The sequence below is a fragment of the Dromaius novaehollandiae genome, chromosome Z, assembly GCF_036370855.1.
Source record: "Dromaius novaehollandiae isolate bDroNov1 chromosome Z, bDroNov1.hap1, whole genome shotgun sequence".
Classification (NCBI taxonomy): domain Eukaryota; kingdom Metazoa; phylum Chordata; class Aves; order Casuariiformes; family Dromaiidae; genus Dromaius; species Dromaius novaehollandiae.
In genome coordinates, this window is record NC_088132.1 from 71,198,579 (window position 1) to 71,212,655 (window position 14,077).

The window sequence follows — 14,077 nt, forward strand, 5'->3', positions numbered from 1 at the left end:
ATGGCCATGCTCTGATTCAGGAGATAAGGCATTTCTGAAAAAAAATTCAAGAATGTTGAAAGGACAAGACCTGTGACATTGACAACATAGATTAGATATGCTTTTTTCTGGTAAAACAAAGGAAGAGTACAAACAGTTCTTTAAGCTCGTAGAATGTGTCAGGCAGTAACCATTTTTGATTCAGAAGAGGAAGGCACAATGGAGTATCTGTTCTAAAGCAGGTTCTGATTAATAAGGAACACTTGAATGAGAGTCTAAAAATCAGTATTTTTCTGGATGATAGAGGCCCATTAAATGGTGGCATTCCAGTGAAAGATAGGAATAAAAATATAGCAAAAACACATAACTGGGGAGTCAAACATTTTAGAAACATAATGTAAGGGAGAAGGGTGTTTAGGATAACCAGCACTTACTGAAGGATACTATATTTTAAGCATAATTTCACAGTCATCCTCAACACCTTTCTCATGCATTGCATCATAAGCAAAACAGCAAGCTGTGCCATATAAAGGAGAAATTAGAAGTGAAGCGACCATGATAGTCACAGAGAGCTCTTTAATAGCTTAAAATAAATGAGCAGACTTATTCAAAAATGTAAACATGAATTATTTTGCATCACTCCCCTAACTCTGTGAAGCCAAATACAGATGGAGAAAACTGCTAAGACACCCATTCTAATTATTGCTCAAGATATTAGTAATACATACATTCTGTGCAATTCACAATTTCTGGAGCAGTAACAACTTCCTAGAAAGATCACATGACACTTATATTGGGTATACCATTTGGAACAAGTGCTATTTCCCAGCTATAAGTGGGGTCTTTAAGTCACAGGATTACGTTAAATTACTTTCTGAACCATTAGCAATTATTCAGACTTTAGATACTTCTCTACCTGACACTTTCTATGAAAGCTATGGAAATCTAGTCTAAATGAAATTATTATACATTGGAAGTACAACTGATTAAAATAATATACTTGAAGAGTAGCTATCAACATGGGAGCGCATTTCAGGGAAGTCTCACTGTCTGGAGTTTGCTTCTGGTTAATATTTTGTTACATGACCTAGGTGATTGAGCAGAGAATGAACTTATTAAACATGTAGATACCTGTTTAATTGGAAAGGATAGCTAGCATTTTGGAGGAAGAATCAAAATTCGAAAAAGATTTTGAAAAAACAGAGAGATGATCAAAATCATTAAGTGAATGTCCCAGGAGATATGCTTTGAGAAACAGAATGCACAAATTAATATGCTTATTATTTTGCAGATAAGAACAATCTGGAGAGGACTTCAAGCACATTAGAGAACAGGATTAGAATTCAAAATGAGCTTTACAAATTGGAGATATAGCCTGAGACAAACAGGACACTAGTCAGTAAGGGGCAACTGTAATGGGACTAACATAATAATGAAGTGCATCAGGAACCTGCCCTGTGTCAGGGCAGGAACCTTACTGCCAAAGAAACAGTTCTGTAGAAAAGGCTCTAGGGATTACAGCTGATCACAAGCTAAATTGAGTAAACAGTATCACCAGAAAGTACATGGAAAGATGCTGGAAACAATCTTTTCATTTTTCTCAGCTCTGTTAAGGCTTCTGGAGTGTGGTTTTGGAACCTGCAGATGAAGAGGAATGCATGCAAACTAAAGAGGGCCCAGGGGAGAGCAGCAAGAATCATCACAGGGTTAGAAAACATGGCCTGAGAGGAAAGGTTGAAGGAATTACGCTAATTTCATTTATATAAGGAAGACTGAGAGAAAACATAGCAATAGTTTTCCAGTTAAAACAAAATGTTACAAAAAGAATGGTCATAATTACTCTCAATAGCCATATAATCAGAAGGACAATAGGGAAAAAGGAAAAACAACTCTAGAGTGGAATATTTTACAAGCTTATAAAAAAGAGGGACAGATATTGGCTATAGATGGTATGACTAAACTTGATCTCATTTCATTGCAGGACTTAGACAAGTCCTTGATGTCCCTTTCCAACTATTTTTTACGACACTAAGATTTCTCTGGTATTTTGCCAAAAGCAACATATCCAGCATCTTCAATCTTAACAGTACAAAAACATGATGCTGCCCTAGAGTCATGGAAGTGACTTCAGTATTATCAGACTCAATATGCTTTTGTTTGTTACTTTGTTTTTTGTCTTCTGCTGTTGGACTTTCTGGTACATGTTGTCATATACTTTTTCTAATCACATCACAGCTGGAAGCTTCCCGTTTGAAAATCTCAAAGGGAAATATTGACTATTACGAGACTCAGGAGAAAGTCTTCAGAATCAGCAATGCTAATCTAATAAGGAATCCTCTATAATATGTATCCTGTTACTTATTAGCTAAAGTACAACTGAACATTTTTATTATCTGAGAAATCACCAATACAGATATTTCAAAGACGTGTATTTTATAAGCTACCATCTAATGCCCAATACTGATTTTATGTTCTGATCCCAACAAATTAGCTCTACCTGACTGGACTAACATCCTTTAATGAGGCATTCATTCAAAACCTATTCTATTTCTGACATAGGCAACTATTTAGACCTAGAAGTAGCATGAATTATATAAGATACATATGATAAAGATATATATAACATACCTTCTACAATTACTAGACATGTCATGTCTTATACTGAAAGTACAGAGCTGATCTTGATTTAGAAAAGGGTTGATTTAAGGTGAATGACCTCAAATTCCTTTCTCCCCAATTATTTCCAGTTCATCCTCATGTTGCAAGGACTAAGAAGTATCATTAGGGAATATGCTCTAGTTTTCTTTTGATAGAAATCATTGCCTTTGATTGATGGGAGATATACACTCTCTTGGTATGCTTTATCTTGATTGGAAATTATAAAGTAGAAGGTTGCATTTAGAACATTTAGGAAGTAGGAAGAGGCAAATTATGAAATTAGAAATTTCTCTGAAGTTCTCATTCTCAACTTCCAGGTTAAGAATAAAGATAGCAGCATTCTATTTCCTTTACAGGGAAAAATGATGGTTCAAGCTGTGAAGTATATTAGTCATATCCTGGCTACAAGAGTATTTGCTACTGGAAGAGTGACTCGGGCATTTAATAATCAGCAATGGAAAATGGCTCTGTTCTGCCTCTGCATGAAAGTCCTGTGAAGGACAAGTGTGACAAAAATCTGTAAAAGGTCATGTTAAACTTTGCACACAACAGAATAAAAAGTAGCAAGACATACAAATATGGAGAGAAGCCATGACCCAAAATTCATAGGCTACAGAGGTCAAGCAATCATCTGACAGAAATAATGCACTGATTTTCTACACGTTTATCAAAAATAAAATCAGGGTTTTCAAAATCAATGAAAGATTGAGACTAAGATAACAGTTAGCTCCAGTGGATATAATGTATTATGACTCAGGTAAAAGCAATAAACAATCAGAAGTTATGAGTCATCCCTCTGTCCAAGTGCCAGCAAGGTCACAATGTACTCCATTATATTTGTTCATTGTCTTCAGATAAGTGTCTTTTGGAGAAATTGGGTATATAAGGGCAAATGTAAACAGCTAATGGAGATTCAGCAGCAAATATGCACACAAAAAAGCCATCTTTTAAAATTGCAACATTATAAAATAAATACAAATTTTACTCTCACTGATCTTGCAAGACTTTCTTTTAAAATATCCATATATGTTAAAAGAATGATTGTGAAGTAAAAACTAAGAATTTTCATCTAATCACTTCCACAGTGACTCTCCAAGTCAAACTCAGAGGAGCAATCTGATCTTCCATTTATTCTCATATCATCTGCCTGTAGTCTTCTATTTCTCTGCCAAGTAGTATTCCACAGATGAATAGCTTTCTTGGGGTCAAACTTTTTGATATCTGGAGAGTTCATCTGAATTATCATAAGATCTGTCACACTTTCAGACATTAGTTTAGAGTGCAGATGCATCATGGTGAATTTCATTTGACTGAAGCCTCGCTCTGTTTCAGCTGAACTTGCAGGCAGTGTTAGGATCAAATCTACCAATCTCAGGATGTTGGGATACTTCTTTGAATAATCTGAATTCACTGAATCCCATGTCAAGGTCTGGATGTTCTGAAATCTAAAAAGCACAGTAAAAAAATCTGTTTTTATGTATCGCTATATACATTTCCATAATCCTTTTCAGTATGCTCTAGATACTTCTAAATTGTTAAAACAGACACATACGCAGTATCCTTACTACCTGTTATATAGCTCTAATTTCAACATGTTCCACTCAGTTTCAACTTCACCAATTTTCACAGAGGCAGCTTCTAGTATGACTTCATAATGTTTAGTCAAGACAGACACTTCCTTTTCACCAAATTCTATAACAGAGGCAAAAGAAAAAATATTTTTATACTTTAAAAACATTTAGAACATGCATTTCTTCAAATAACCACTATCATAGTTCTATACCTTGTTTAATTTTGTCAGGCCATAGTTTAAAACTTCCAATAGTAGTTGCTCTCAAAACATCTTGACTTGCATCGCAAAAACAATCACGCAACCTCTTCATCAAATTACTTAATACTTTAGTTCGTACGGATAAAATATTTCCATTTCCAACAAGCTGGTAACCATGAAAGTGTGGAATAGTCTCCATCAAGCGTTCCTTTGGTCCAGCTCTGAAAGATAAAAAATGCAAAACAATATATAACACTCTTGCTATATTCTAACTTAGATCATGGCTCAGTTGTTAGAAATGACAGACCTTGTTTGATACATGTGGAGTGTGGCCAGCGTTGATTGCACAGTTGCAAATATATCTGCAATGGAGGAGCTGTGATCCAGAGTAACACGTAACAGAATGTTGAGGACATTAATGACATCCAGCAAGAAGTGAGAGAACTTGACTATCTCCATTTTCAGAAGGACCTGTAAAAGGCCTTTGACCTTTTGCTGATTTGAGGCTCTTGAATCTCTTTCAATCTGGAAATCAACGAGGAAAAAGAATATGCCAAGTGTGTGGACCAAAATTAGCCATGGTGATTAATTTTTCCTAATGGTATATCCAATTTTTGAATCGGTTACCTTACTGAGATGTAGAACAATCGCAGGATAACCTTTAAGGAGAATTTGGAGAGCTGTTTGTAGACGAGCAAGCCATTGGGAGCCTCCAATGCGAGAAGGAATAGCTGGCCGTAAATTAATGGCTTCATATGTGGCTTTGAGATTGTTCTTATTTAGAGGTGAGTTATGATAAAAATAATACATATTTTTCAAGACACTGCTTAAGATAGTATATAGCTGAATATTTTTCAATGCTCCTTTGTAAGCCAGTTTAAGACGGTGAGCAAAACAATGTACAGATTGTACACAAGGCTGAATTTCCCTCAGAAGTTTAGCTACGCCATTGTTTTCTCCTACCATGACATCTGTTCCGTCACTTCCAAACCCAACTAATTTTCTTGACCAGTCTTGGCTTGCCAGATTGAGCTGAAGATTTATTTGTAATGTTTCCTCAATGGCATTTTTTATGCTTGAAGGGTCAGTTTTATGAACAGGTTGAACCCCAACAATCTGGCAATGGACTTTTCCTTCGTTTGCAAAACGTACATAGACAACGGCAGCTGCTTTGAGTATACTGTCTGGGACTCCATCACTAATGAGAGAGAAGAATTTACATTTCTCCAATTTCTCTTTTAAAGCCCTTCTTTCTACTTCAGCAATAAAATGTATAAACATTCTTGCTGACTTGTCATTTCTAAATACAGAACCAATATCCACTCCTTTCATATCATCTAATTTGCACATCCAGTCAAGGTCTGTAAAGGGACGTCCAGATTTAGCAATAGCATGGCATGTTCTAAAAATATTTTCTACTCTTCCTAATGTTATGGCATTCATACTCTTCAACATCTGCTCAGCAGAAGCTATATCTGGCGAAGCAGTGCTGGCAGCTTCCATGCAGGTAGCCCAGGCATGAGCTTCACTACTCTGGTGTATATTTATAAATTCAAGCTTGAAGTCATCAGTGCCAGAATAAAAATTATGTACGTTTTCCCCCAAATCCACATCATGCTTACGACACAATGCACAGAACATTATCCCCCTTTCATCATCATATTTTAACCAGGAGTATTTTGTTAGCCATATTTTTGAAAATTGGAGATTCCTCTTTGTTCTCTGATGTTGCAAATCTTTCTTGTCTTTCCCTTGGTCACCAACTTCTTTCTTGCTAGAAGAATTACTCTTGCCTTTAAATTGCTTCAGTGCTCTTATAGCTATAATTTAAAGAGAAACAACTAAATATAAAATAGTTTTTATTGCCTAAATAACCAATTTTATTTTCCTTTTTTCTTCCACATTTTTTGGTTAATTTAGGGCTAAACCGTGACTTGGAATAAATAACCGCAAAAGGGAACAAGAAAAACTGAAATCTCCTCTTACATCACTTGACAGCTACCTGGGACCCATGTAGGAAATGCTCAATTTTAACTCCAAGTTCCTTTTGACTAACAGAGGTTTGTCAGAATCTGCAACCAGTGAAGTACAGAAGCATCCAATATCATTTTTGAAACAGAGAAAAACTGAGCCAGGAAACAGAATTCAGAATGGTCTTTCAGGCAAAATGTCTCCAGAAGATACTGCTGAAGTCAGGAACCTTTTATGATGCCCATTATACCCAACATTAACAGAAAAGGTTACTTTGAGCAAGTGCACAAATACATAAAAGTACCTGTCTCAGAATAAGATGTTCTACAGTATACTTAGCTGACCCGATCCTCTTAAAAATATATTTATCTGCAGAATGATTTCGTTACTACTTTGAGAAAAACTGTATAAGCTTCACATTTTGTTCCCAAAATGGAGGCATTTTTCAGAATGTTGAGATTGTTCTCTCAAGTTGTTCAAGATAGTCATTCTCATATTTGGTAAAAGCAAATGCCATAAACTGACATTTTTGAAAATTCTGTCTCTAGAACTTATCAATCTACTCCTTTTGGCAGATAATTTAATGATTCTTTTAGTGCACAGTTTGTATAATTTCATGGCTTTGAAAAGAAAGCACCCAAATAGCTAAGACAAATTCCACACAAAACTGAGGCAATAAACCTTGAAATCTATTCATTGGGAAACAGCAGAACTAAAGCATTAAGGAAGTGACCTAAGAGCAATCTATCTCCCCACCCTCATTTTTGTGATATGTACCTCAGGAGGCAAAATCAACAATTACATTAAGCTAATCATAGGAAATAATGTTGTTTCTGGTACTTTCAAAGCTCTTAGGCAAAAGACTCCTTGTACCCAATTCTTTCCTATTTTAGAAGCAGGTGCAAATTTTCATATATATTTTTTTTTATATATATATATAAATATATATATACATACACATATGAATTATAGAATTTGTAAGAGCTATTTGTTCCCTTTGTAATCTAAAATGACAGTTTGTCTATTCCATTCTATTCTGAGCATCATGAAAGGCCATAATACTAAAAAATGTTAAGAACGTGTAGTTCGAATACTATCAGTGTTATTCCATTATCAGTGATTCATTTAAAGAGCTGTTGATAAGTCATGGAAGAGTAAAAAAACATTCTGCTTTGAGCTAGCAGCTGTTTTCTATCTGTTGTTGCTATCCACATGGATAGCAAAAACAACTGGACCTCCACAGATGCAGTTGCTGACGTGCCTAAGTAGCACACCCGGGACCAAAAAGAGAGAAGGAGAAGCATTCTTAATGTACAGTAAAGATTAAAAACCTTCCCTAACGGTAGGCAGCCATAAAAACTCAAGCATTGGTGAAAAAAAGAGGATTAGAGGATATGAAGCAGCAGAAGTGAGAGGGTAGAAGGGGCAAAATGGTTGTAACACCCCTATAGCGCCTACTGCTTCTTGAGGTGTATGGGAACCAGTGGAAATCTGCTGCTGGTGAGATGAGAAAGGAACAGGGACCAAAAGTAGGTGCCAGAGTCTCTGTCAACACCTACTGACCACTGTCAGGGACTAGAATCCCCGGGACGTGGAATTTCAATTTTACTAACACTTTTCAAATTCAAATTTGTTTAAAAAGCAAGGGTTAGAACACTTGGAAAATATGTTTGGGACATCATGTGTATACAAGTCATCAGCTGTATATGTCTTTAGAAAGACAGCATATCCCACAGCATATTAGAGCAGTAAATGTATAGCTAAGAAGCACCAATCATGAGATCAAATCTATAACCCATTTAAACTATGATGACCTCTCTGAACCAGGTTTCAGTCATTAAAAAGCCTCCCTCAAGTATATTCTTACCATGCTTACCTAAGGAAATGAAGGTTATGCAATCATGTTGCTTAGATATCTGCACATCAATTTGTCTGTCCGACAATTCTCCCCCACAGAAAATTTTAGAATCCAACAACCAGTTTCAACCAAATTTGTCAGTAGGGTAGAGATAAGAAGTTCCTATAAAATTCTTTCATATCTGCTTCAGCTTTTATCCGCTCTGTTTGTGGCCAAGAAGCAATAGTCAGCATACACTCAGTTCCACACCCCACACAGCGTACAATGCAGCTTGGCCCTAGCTATGCAAGCAAAAAATGTAGGAAAGAGAACATGGCAGAAAAACAACAGCTTTATGAAATGAGGCTAAGGGACATAGAAAGGAACAGAAGATGTACTAGCAGGAGGAATGTGGGAACAAGGGAGAGGGCTGTATTTATTGCAATGGTACTTCTGGAAAGAACACAGAATACAAAAGGAAGCCAGCCTTCACTGCTTATGAAGCAACTTGTTTTTCACATAAAAGTTTGTCGTTAATGAAGACAAAGTGAAAACAAATGTAAAAAAGACTACATAAGGTAGAATTGCTTTTCATTACAATCTTTTTCAAAGTATCATTCAGTATACAAAAGGTGACATTCACAAATATTTACATATGTTTCAATAAGCAGTGCAGCAACATAATAAACATAACATGCAAAAAATTAATTCAGTTGAAGAAATAAAGATTATGACAAAAACTAAAACCGAAAACTGAAAAATAAACTATCATAAAAGAGAATTAAGAATGATAGCAATACAATTTTACAGTAGATGTGTAACCTGTGAACTACGGCAGTTGCATTTTGAAGGGACACAAGGAATAATGAGCAATCACAGGGCCTCAAATACAAGACATAGATATGATATAAAGAAGTCTATTTTCCAAAGATTCTCAAACAGCAGTAAAATATTTTGATTTTAAATTTCAGTTTGACACTGCATGAAAACATTTGCCCAAACCGAGGGAGACTGTAGGAAAGAGAGAGATTATAAATGTATACAAGCAACAAAATATGAAGAGATTGTAAATCTAGACTAGCAATGAGTATTATGCTAACATTTTGTTCCCTTTCCAACAAATTTCACTAAAATATTTGAACAGATTCCTGTTCCCCTTCATTTTCACTGAGAAAAGAATTTCCATAGCAATTTCTAACTAGATGTTTGTATGACAAAGATCTACACAGAATCTGTGGCAATACTGTAATGCACGAACGAGTGAAATAAACCCTTCAGATAGATTATGTTCACTGAACTTCTGTAGTCTGAATAGTAATCTGGGATACTTCTGTCATTAGGGAAAAGACAGGCGTCTCAAGAATATGACTCATTCCCTCTAATTATTCAGATAAATCATCCCCTGCAGGTGAATCTCACTGTAAATATTTACTTCATTGCTTCATTAAGGACTACTACTGATTCTGAGGTGTTACATGCACAGTCTTTACTAATTACCAAGAGCTGGGATTTTAAATTTAGAATCACACAGAGTAACATATGCCTGATTCTGCACAAATGCAATGAGGGGAAAGGAGAGGTCCTTTGTCATACTGCTTGGCATCTCAATGCTTGTGTATATATATGTGTATTTAAATGCACAGATGCACACACAAGCATGTTAAAGATGTTTCAAAAAAGTAAGTAGATGCAAAGATTTTTAAGCAGCATAGAAAGAAAAACAGTCACAGGGTTCTGAAATTAAATAACATATGTGATTTAGCAAGAGACCTAACAGCAGAGGTAAGCAAAAATACTTGTCAGTAGAATTACCATATTTTCCATTATCTGTAGGGAGAGGTACTATATCTATCCCAGGCTTTTGAGGCCAAAGGTTTAGGCATCTTCCATCTATATCATTTGTCTAGTAGAAGATACTTGCTTGATCTACGAACCTAGCTTTTCATATTTTCAAGTTTTGAAAGAAGCACACTGAAAACAAATTTAATCTTAGGAAAGATGAAAGCTATAGATGCAGAAATTATTTCTGTGCTCACATGTGAGCTTCAATCTCTGTTCCCATCAAACTCAGTTCATGAACTTACAGTGCTCTTCAAGTGTCTCTACAAAAGTGCTTGGGAAGGGACAGCATAACCTATACACATTATTTGTGGTCAGTGTGCAATTCTTTCTCACTCAGCAAAAACTTCTACCAAAAGGCAAAATTTCAATGGAACAGGATGCACACTTTGATATGCTTATCCATTCTAAATCCAGCAATACAGCAAAACTCAGCTGACAAGTCGACAATGTGAAAATGAATAGAAATGAGATTTAGTCATTGGCTGTTCTGTGTAGTTGACAAATCTGGAATCATAAGGTCCAGTAGAATCACTGAGGATAGCTCATATCTTAGCAGGCTAATTTAGATTTTTAAAATAGACATTTTAAACAGTTTTTGGCTATTGGATTTAGAAGTGTTTAAAACTTGTTTGAAGATTATTTATGATGAATAACCACTCCTATAATTCAAGCTGAAATGGTTCATGAAGATCATGATTGTGAAAAAAAGAAAACAGTTAAAAATATGCTTGTGTAATTTAGTCATAAAAAGGAGGATAAAATCTAGGATAATCTACTTCAGTTTGTTTGGTAGTGTAAAGAATAACCAAAATTGGATTCACTGAAGCACCTTTAGAATAAAATTGATAAATTCCAGATGTATGCTAATTCACTTAACAATGGATGTGGTCATAGGAAGAAGATAGTGCTGAAAGGAATCAGAGTGGGAAAGATCTAACAGATGGTTAGTTTAATTTTGTTGATGAGAACGAAACACATCCAAAGAGAATGCGGAATCAAAAAGAAAAAACTGAGTTAGTAGATAAATTTCTCAGGCTATATGTTAAAGTCAAGGAATTGATTGAAAAAGTTAGTGAAATGAAGAAATACTGCAAAGCCACATTTAGTTAGGGCAAAGGCACTCAGAATAATGAAAAAACATATTTAAAGATTTCCTTATCAAATGAAAGACTGTGTCAACAGGTAGGAAGATCCAGCACAGGTCATATCTTTTGTCCATCGATGCTTAGGATGGTGATTAATGTGTCTCCATGGAGAACCAAGTGTGCAGGATAGAACAAAGTTGTCTATGATGCATCAGCAGTTCTTTAATACTTTAAATTCCTAGGAAACACAAAACTGTTTAGAATTTTTAGAAGATTTTTTGTAAGTCCCCAACTAATTGGTGCGCTTGTTTTGTCTTTCATTTTGGCAATTTGTTGAACATATCTTGAAAAGACATCTTATTGACATTTGGCAAACATCCTTTGAAAAAAAGTTTACATGTCTATTCCAAACTAGTGGTCTCTCCTTTGTTACTCTTTCTTTTTTCTTTCTTGGTTTTCTAGATAAATTGAAAGATTTCTATTATTTTAAATTTTTCCTTCAGGCAATCTCCATAACACTATACAAAATCAGCCTAATATTCCATTTTCAGAACAACTTTAGGAATTTTGCTATTTACATAGTACAGAAGATTGGTAGATTCATTTTATTTAAATATGTAGACTTTCCCTAAAGCCTATGTCTCTTGTGCTCCCACCATCTCAATACCAGATCTAAAGGTATGTTTAAGAGTAAAATCTGTAGTGGTAATGTCTGCAGATACCTATCTTTTGCCATATTCTTCACCTTTACTGGTAAGGTTTCTGATGGATTTCTATTATGAATAGTCAGAAGATTGCTCATGCAAGTAAGAAATTGAAGAGTAGGGTGCCTTTGGCAGAAAATCTAGGTCTGTTTGGATATTCTGCAAGAGAGGGGTTATTAGTGGGTTATTTTTTGGTATCCTCTTTAGAGCTGCTCTCCAACAGCCTCAGTCCAGTATACTAGAGTGCCAGTGTGTGAAGTGTGGAGACTCTATAATGAAGAGAAGTGGTTGTCTTAGGAAGCCTGGGTTGTAATTTATTTGATTTTACAATGTGCAGGAGAATGGGAGAAAGTATCTTAAAGATTACTTCCACAGCTGGTGCTTCACTTCCTAACTCATATGTCCAAAAAGGTAAATATCTTGATTTAATAGTAATGAGACAGTAAAAAAAAATGCTGCTGCATGTTCTTGGGGACCTAATTTTAAGTAATACCATTCCTTATCCTTGTCCTAGAGAGAAGGAAGGGACAAGAGATGGAGCTGCACATCTCAGCTAGAGTTAGGGAAGGCCAGTGGAAGACCTGGCGAAGATCTTATGCCACAGGGTATTTGTCTCCTACTTTACATATATATTTGCAATTTGAGCATTTAGATGTATTATATACTTAGAAAAAATAATCTTGCAGCATGAATCAGGATAAATTTCTCTTATTTGTGCCTGACCAGGAAGTTGAAGATATTGAAACAATAAAGGTTCAGGAGAAAGCAGCTGTCTTGTGCAAGATATATCACTGTAATAACTGTGCTGTCATTTGTGATGTTATCTGTGCAGACTGCCCTGTGGCTTTCTGGGTGTAGTCTAAGGAGTCATTTCAACCCTGTGGTTTCCTGGCATGCATCATTACCATAATATAAATAAAAATAGTAATATACAACCTGGGTCCTGCCAATTTGTGAGATCATCCCAAGATCATACTGTCATTAAGTCAGTGAAGGATTTTTAATAGAAGTGTCTTTCATATGAAAGATATGGTCTGCCACCAATAAAATTATAATATAAGCCTTCACAATTTGGAACTTATAATGCACTATCTAATGATTACAAAAGTAAAGATTTTTAGCTTCATGTGGCATTATATATGCAATACTGGCTGTTACTTTCATTTCTGTAGAGCAGGTTGGAATGCTTACACACATACATTTGTTCACCTATGCTATAGATAAAAGGATATGCATCTCTTTAAAAGAAAACCGTAACCATGTTTCTGACTAAAATAAATTCATGTTCAAAAGCTAAATGCAAATTTCCATAAATATATACGGAAGGTATTTCTGAAGAAAGGATCAAATTCAACTTCAGTGTGCCTCTGTGGCTTTATTATATTGGAAAACTTGGTCCAAAAACTTGATCCAAAATTGTAAATACATATTTACGTATTGCATCTTGTGATCTTAATTGCATTCATGTACTAAAATTATAATTTGGAAGACTAATTGTAAGGAATCCCTCTGCAAATGTGTTTAATTACTTTCCATCTCACTTTAAAATGCTTTACCCAAATTATTTTATAGTATTTATATAGCAGTATTAAGTTTTGCTAGAAGTTACTTTCAAATGTCCTAACCCTAATGTTCCTATAATTGGAGTGTAGGTGCACAATAAACTTAAATACAAAAGTAAAAATACATATCTGAGTGAATACTTCCAAGTTATTCAAAATAACTGGTACAGGCTGACTTGAAGAATTCAACTGATGCCAAAGGCTTAAGGTTACAGCCAAAAATTTACTTGGGCCCAGTATAGTACTTTCATAAAAATACTAATTTCCTAAAAATGTATTTTAAAATAATTCAGCTTCAGTCTTCACTGAGCTCTGAATTGATAAATGAGTTAAAGACTTGCATTTGAATTGATCTGTGCCTCAGCTATCTCGGGAACTTTTAAAGTAAGCATGATATGTACAGCTCTTAAAAACATATAACATACAGAGATACTTGTTAAGAGAATACTAAGTACATGGTCTTGAGGATACAAAAACACATAGCAAAGACACTAAAAGCTTTCTGGTGTTCTGGTATTTCATATTTCACATACAATATTCTGCATTGTGACTTTGCTTTTATACATAGCATAATCTTTAATTGTAGCATGATCTTTATCAGTATAGGCAACTGATGTTTTATAGCTCCTGGCAGTTATCTTAAATTTTAATTAGGCATCTAACAGTCT

The 14,077-nt window shown here is 35.1% G+C and overlaps 1 protein-coding gene across 1 annotated transcript in view; it reads right to left on the bottom strand.

The window, feature by feature from the left end:
* Positions 1-3,847: 3,847 nt before the first annotated feature.
* Positions 3,848-14,077, bottom strand: part of LOC135324712 (sperm flagellar protein 2-like) — a 57,491-nt gene continuing 47,261 nt past the window's right edge. The window contains 6 exon segments of the mRNA XM_064501544.1: positions 3,848-3,950; positions 3,953-4,082; positions 4,206-4,329; positions 4,421-4,629; positions 4,716-4,933; positions 5,036-6,228. Coding sequence (XP_064357614.1) covers positions 3,912-3,950; positions 3,953-4,082; positions 4,206-4,329; positions 4,421-4,629; positions 4,716-4,933; positions 5,036-6,228 — 1,913 coding nt within the window. The 3' untranslated portion in view covers positions 3,848-3,911.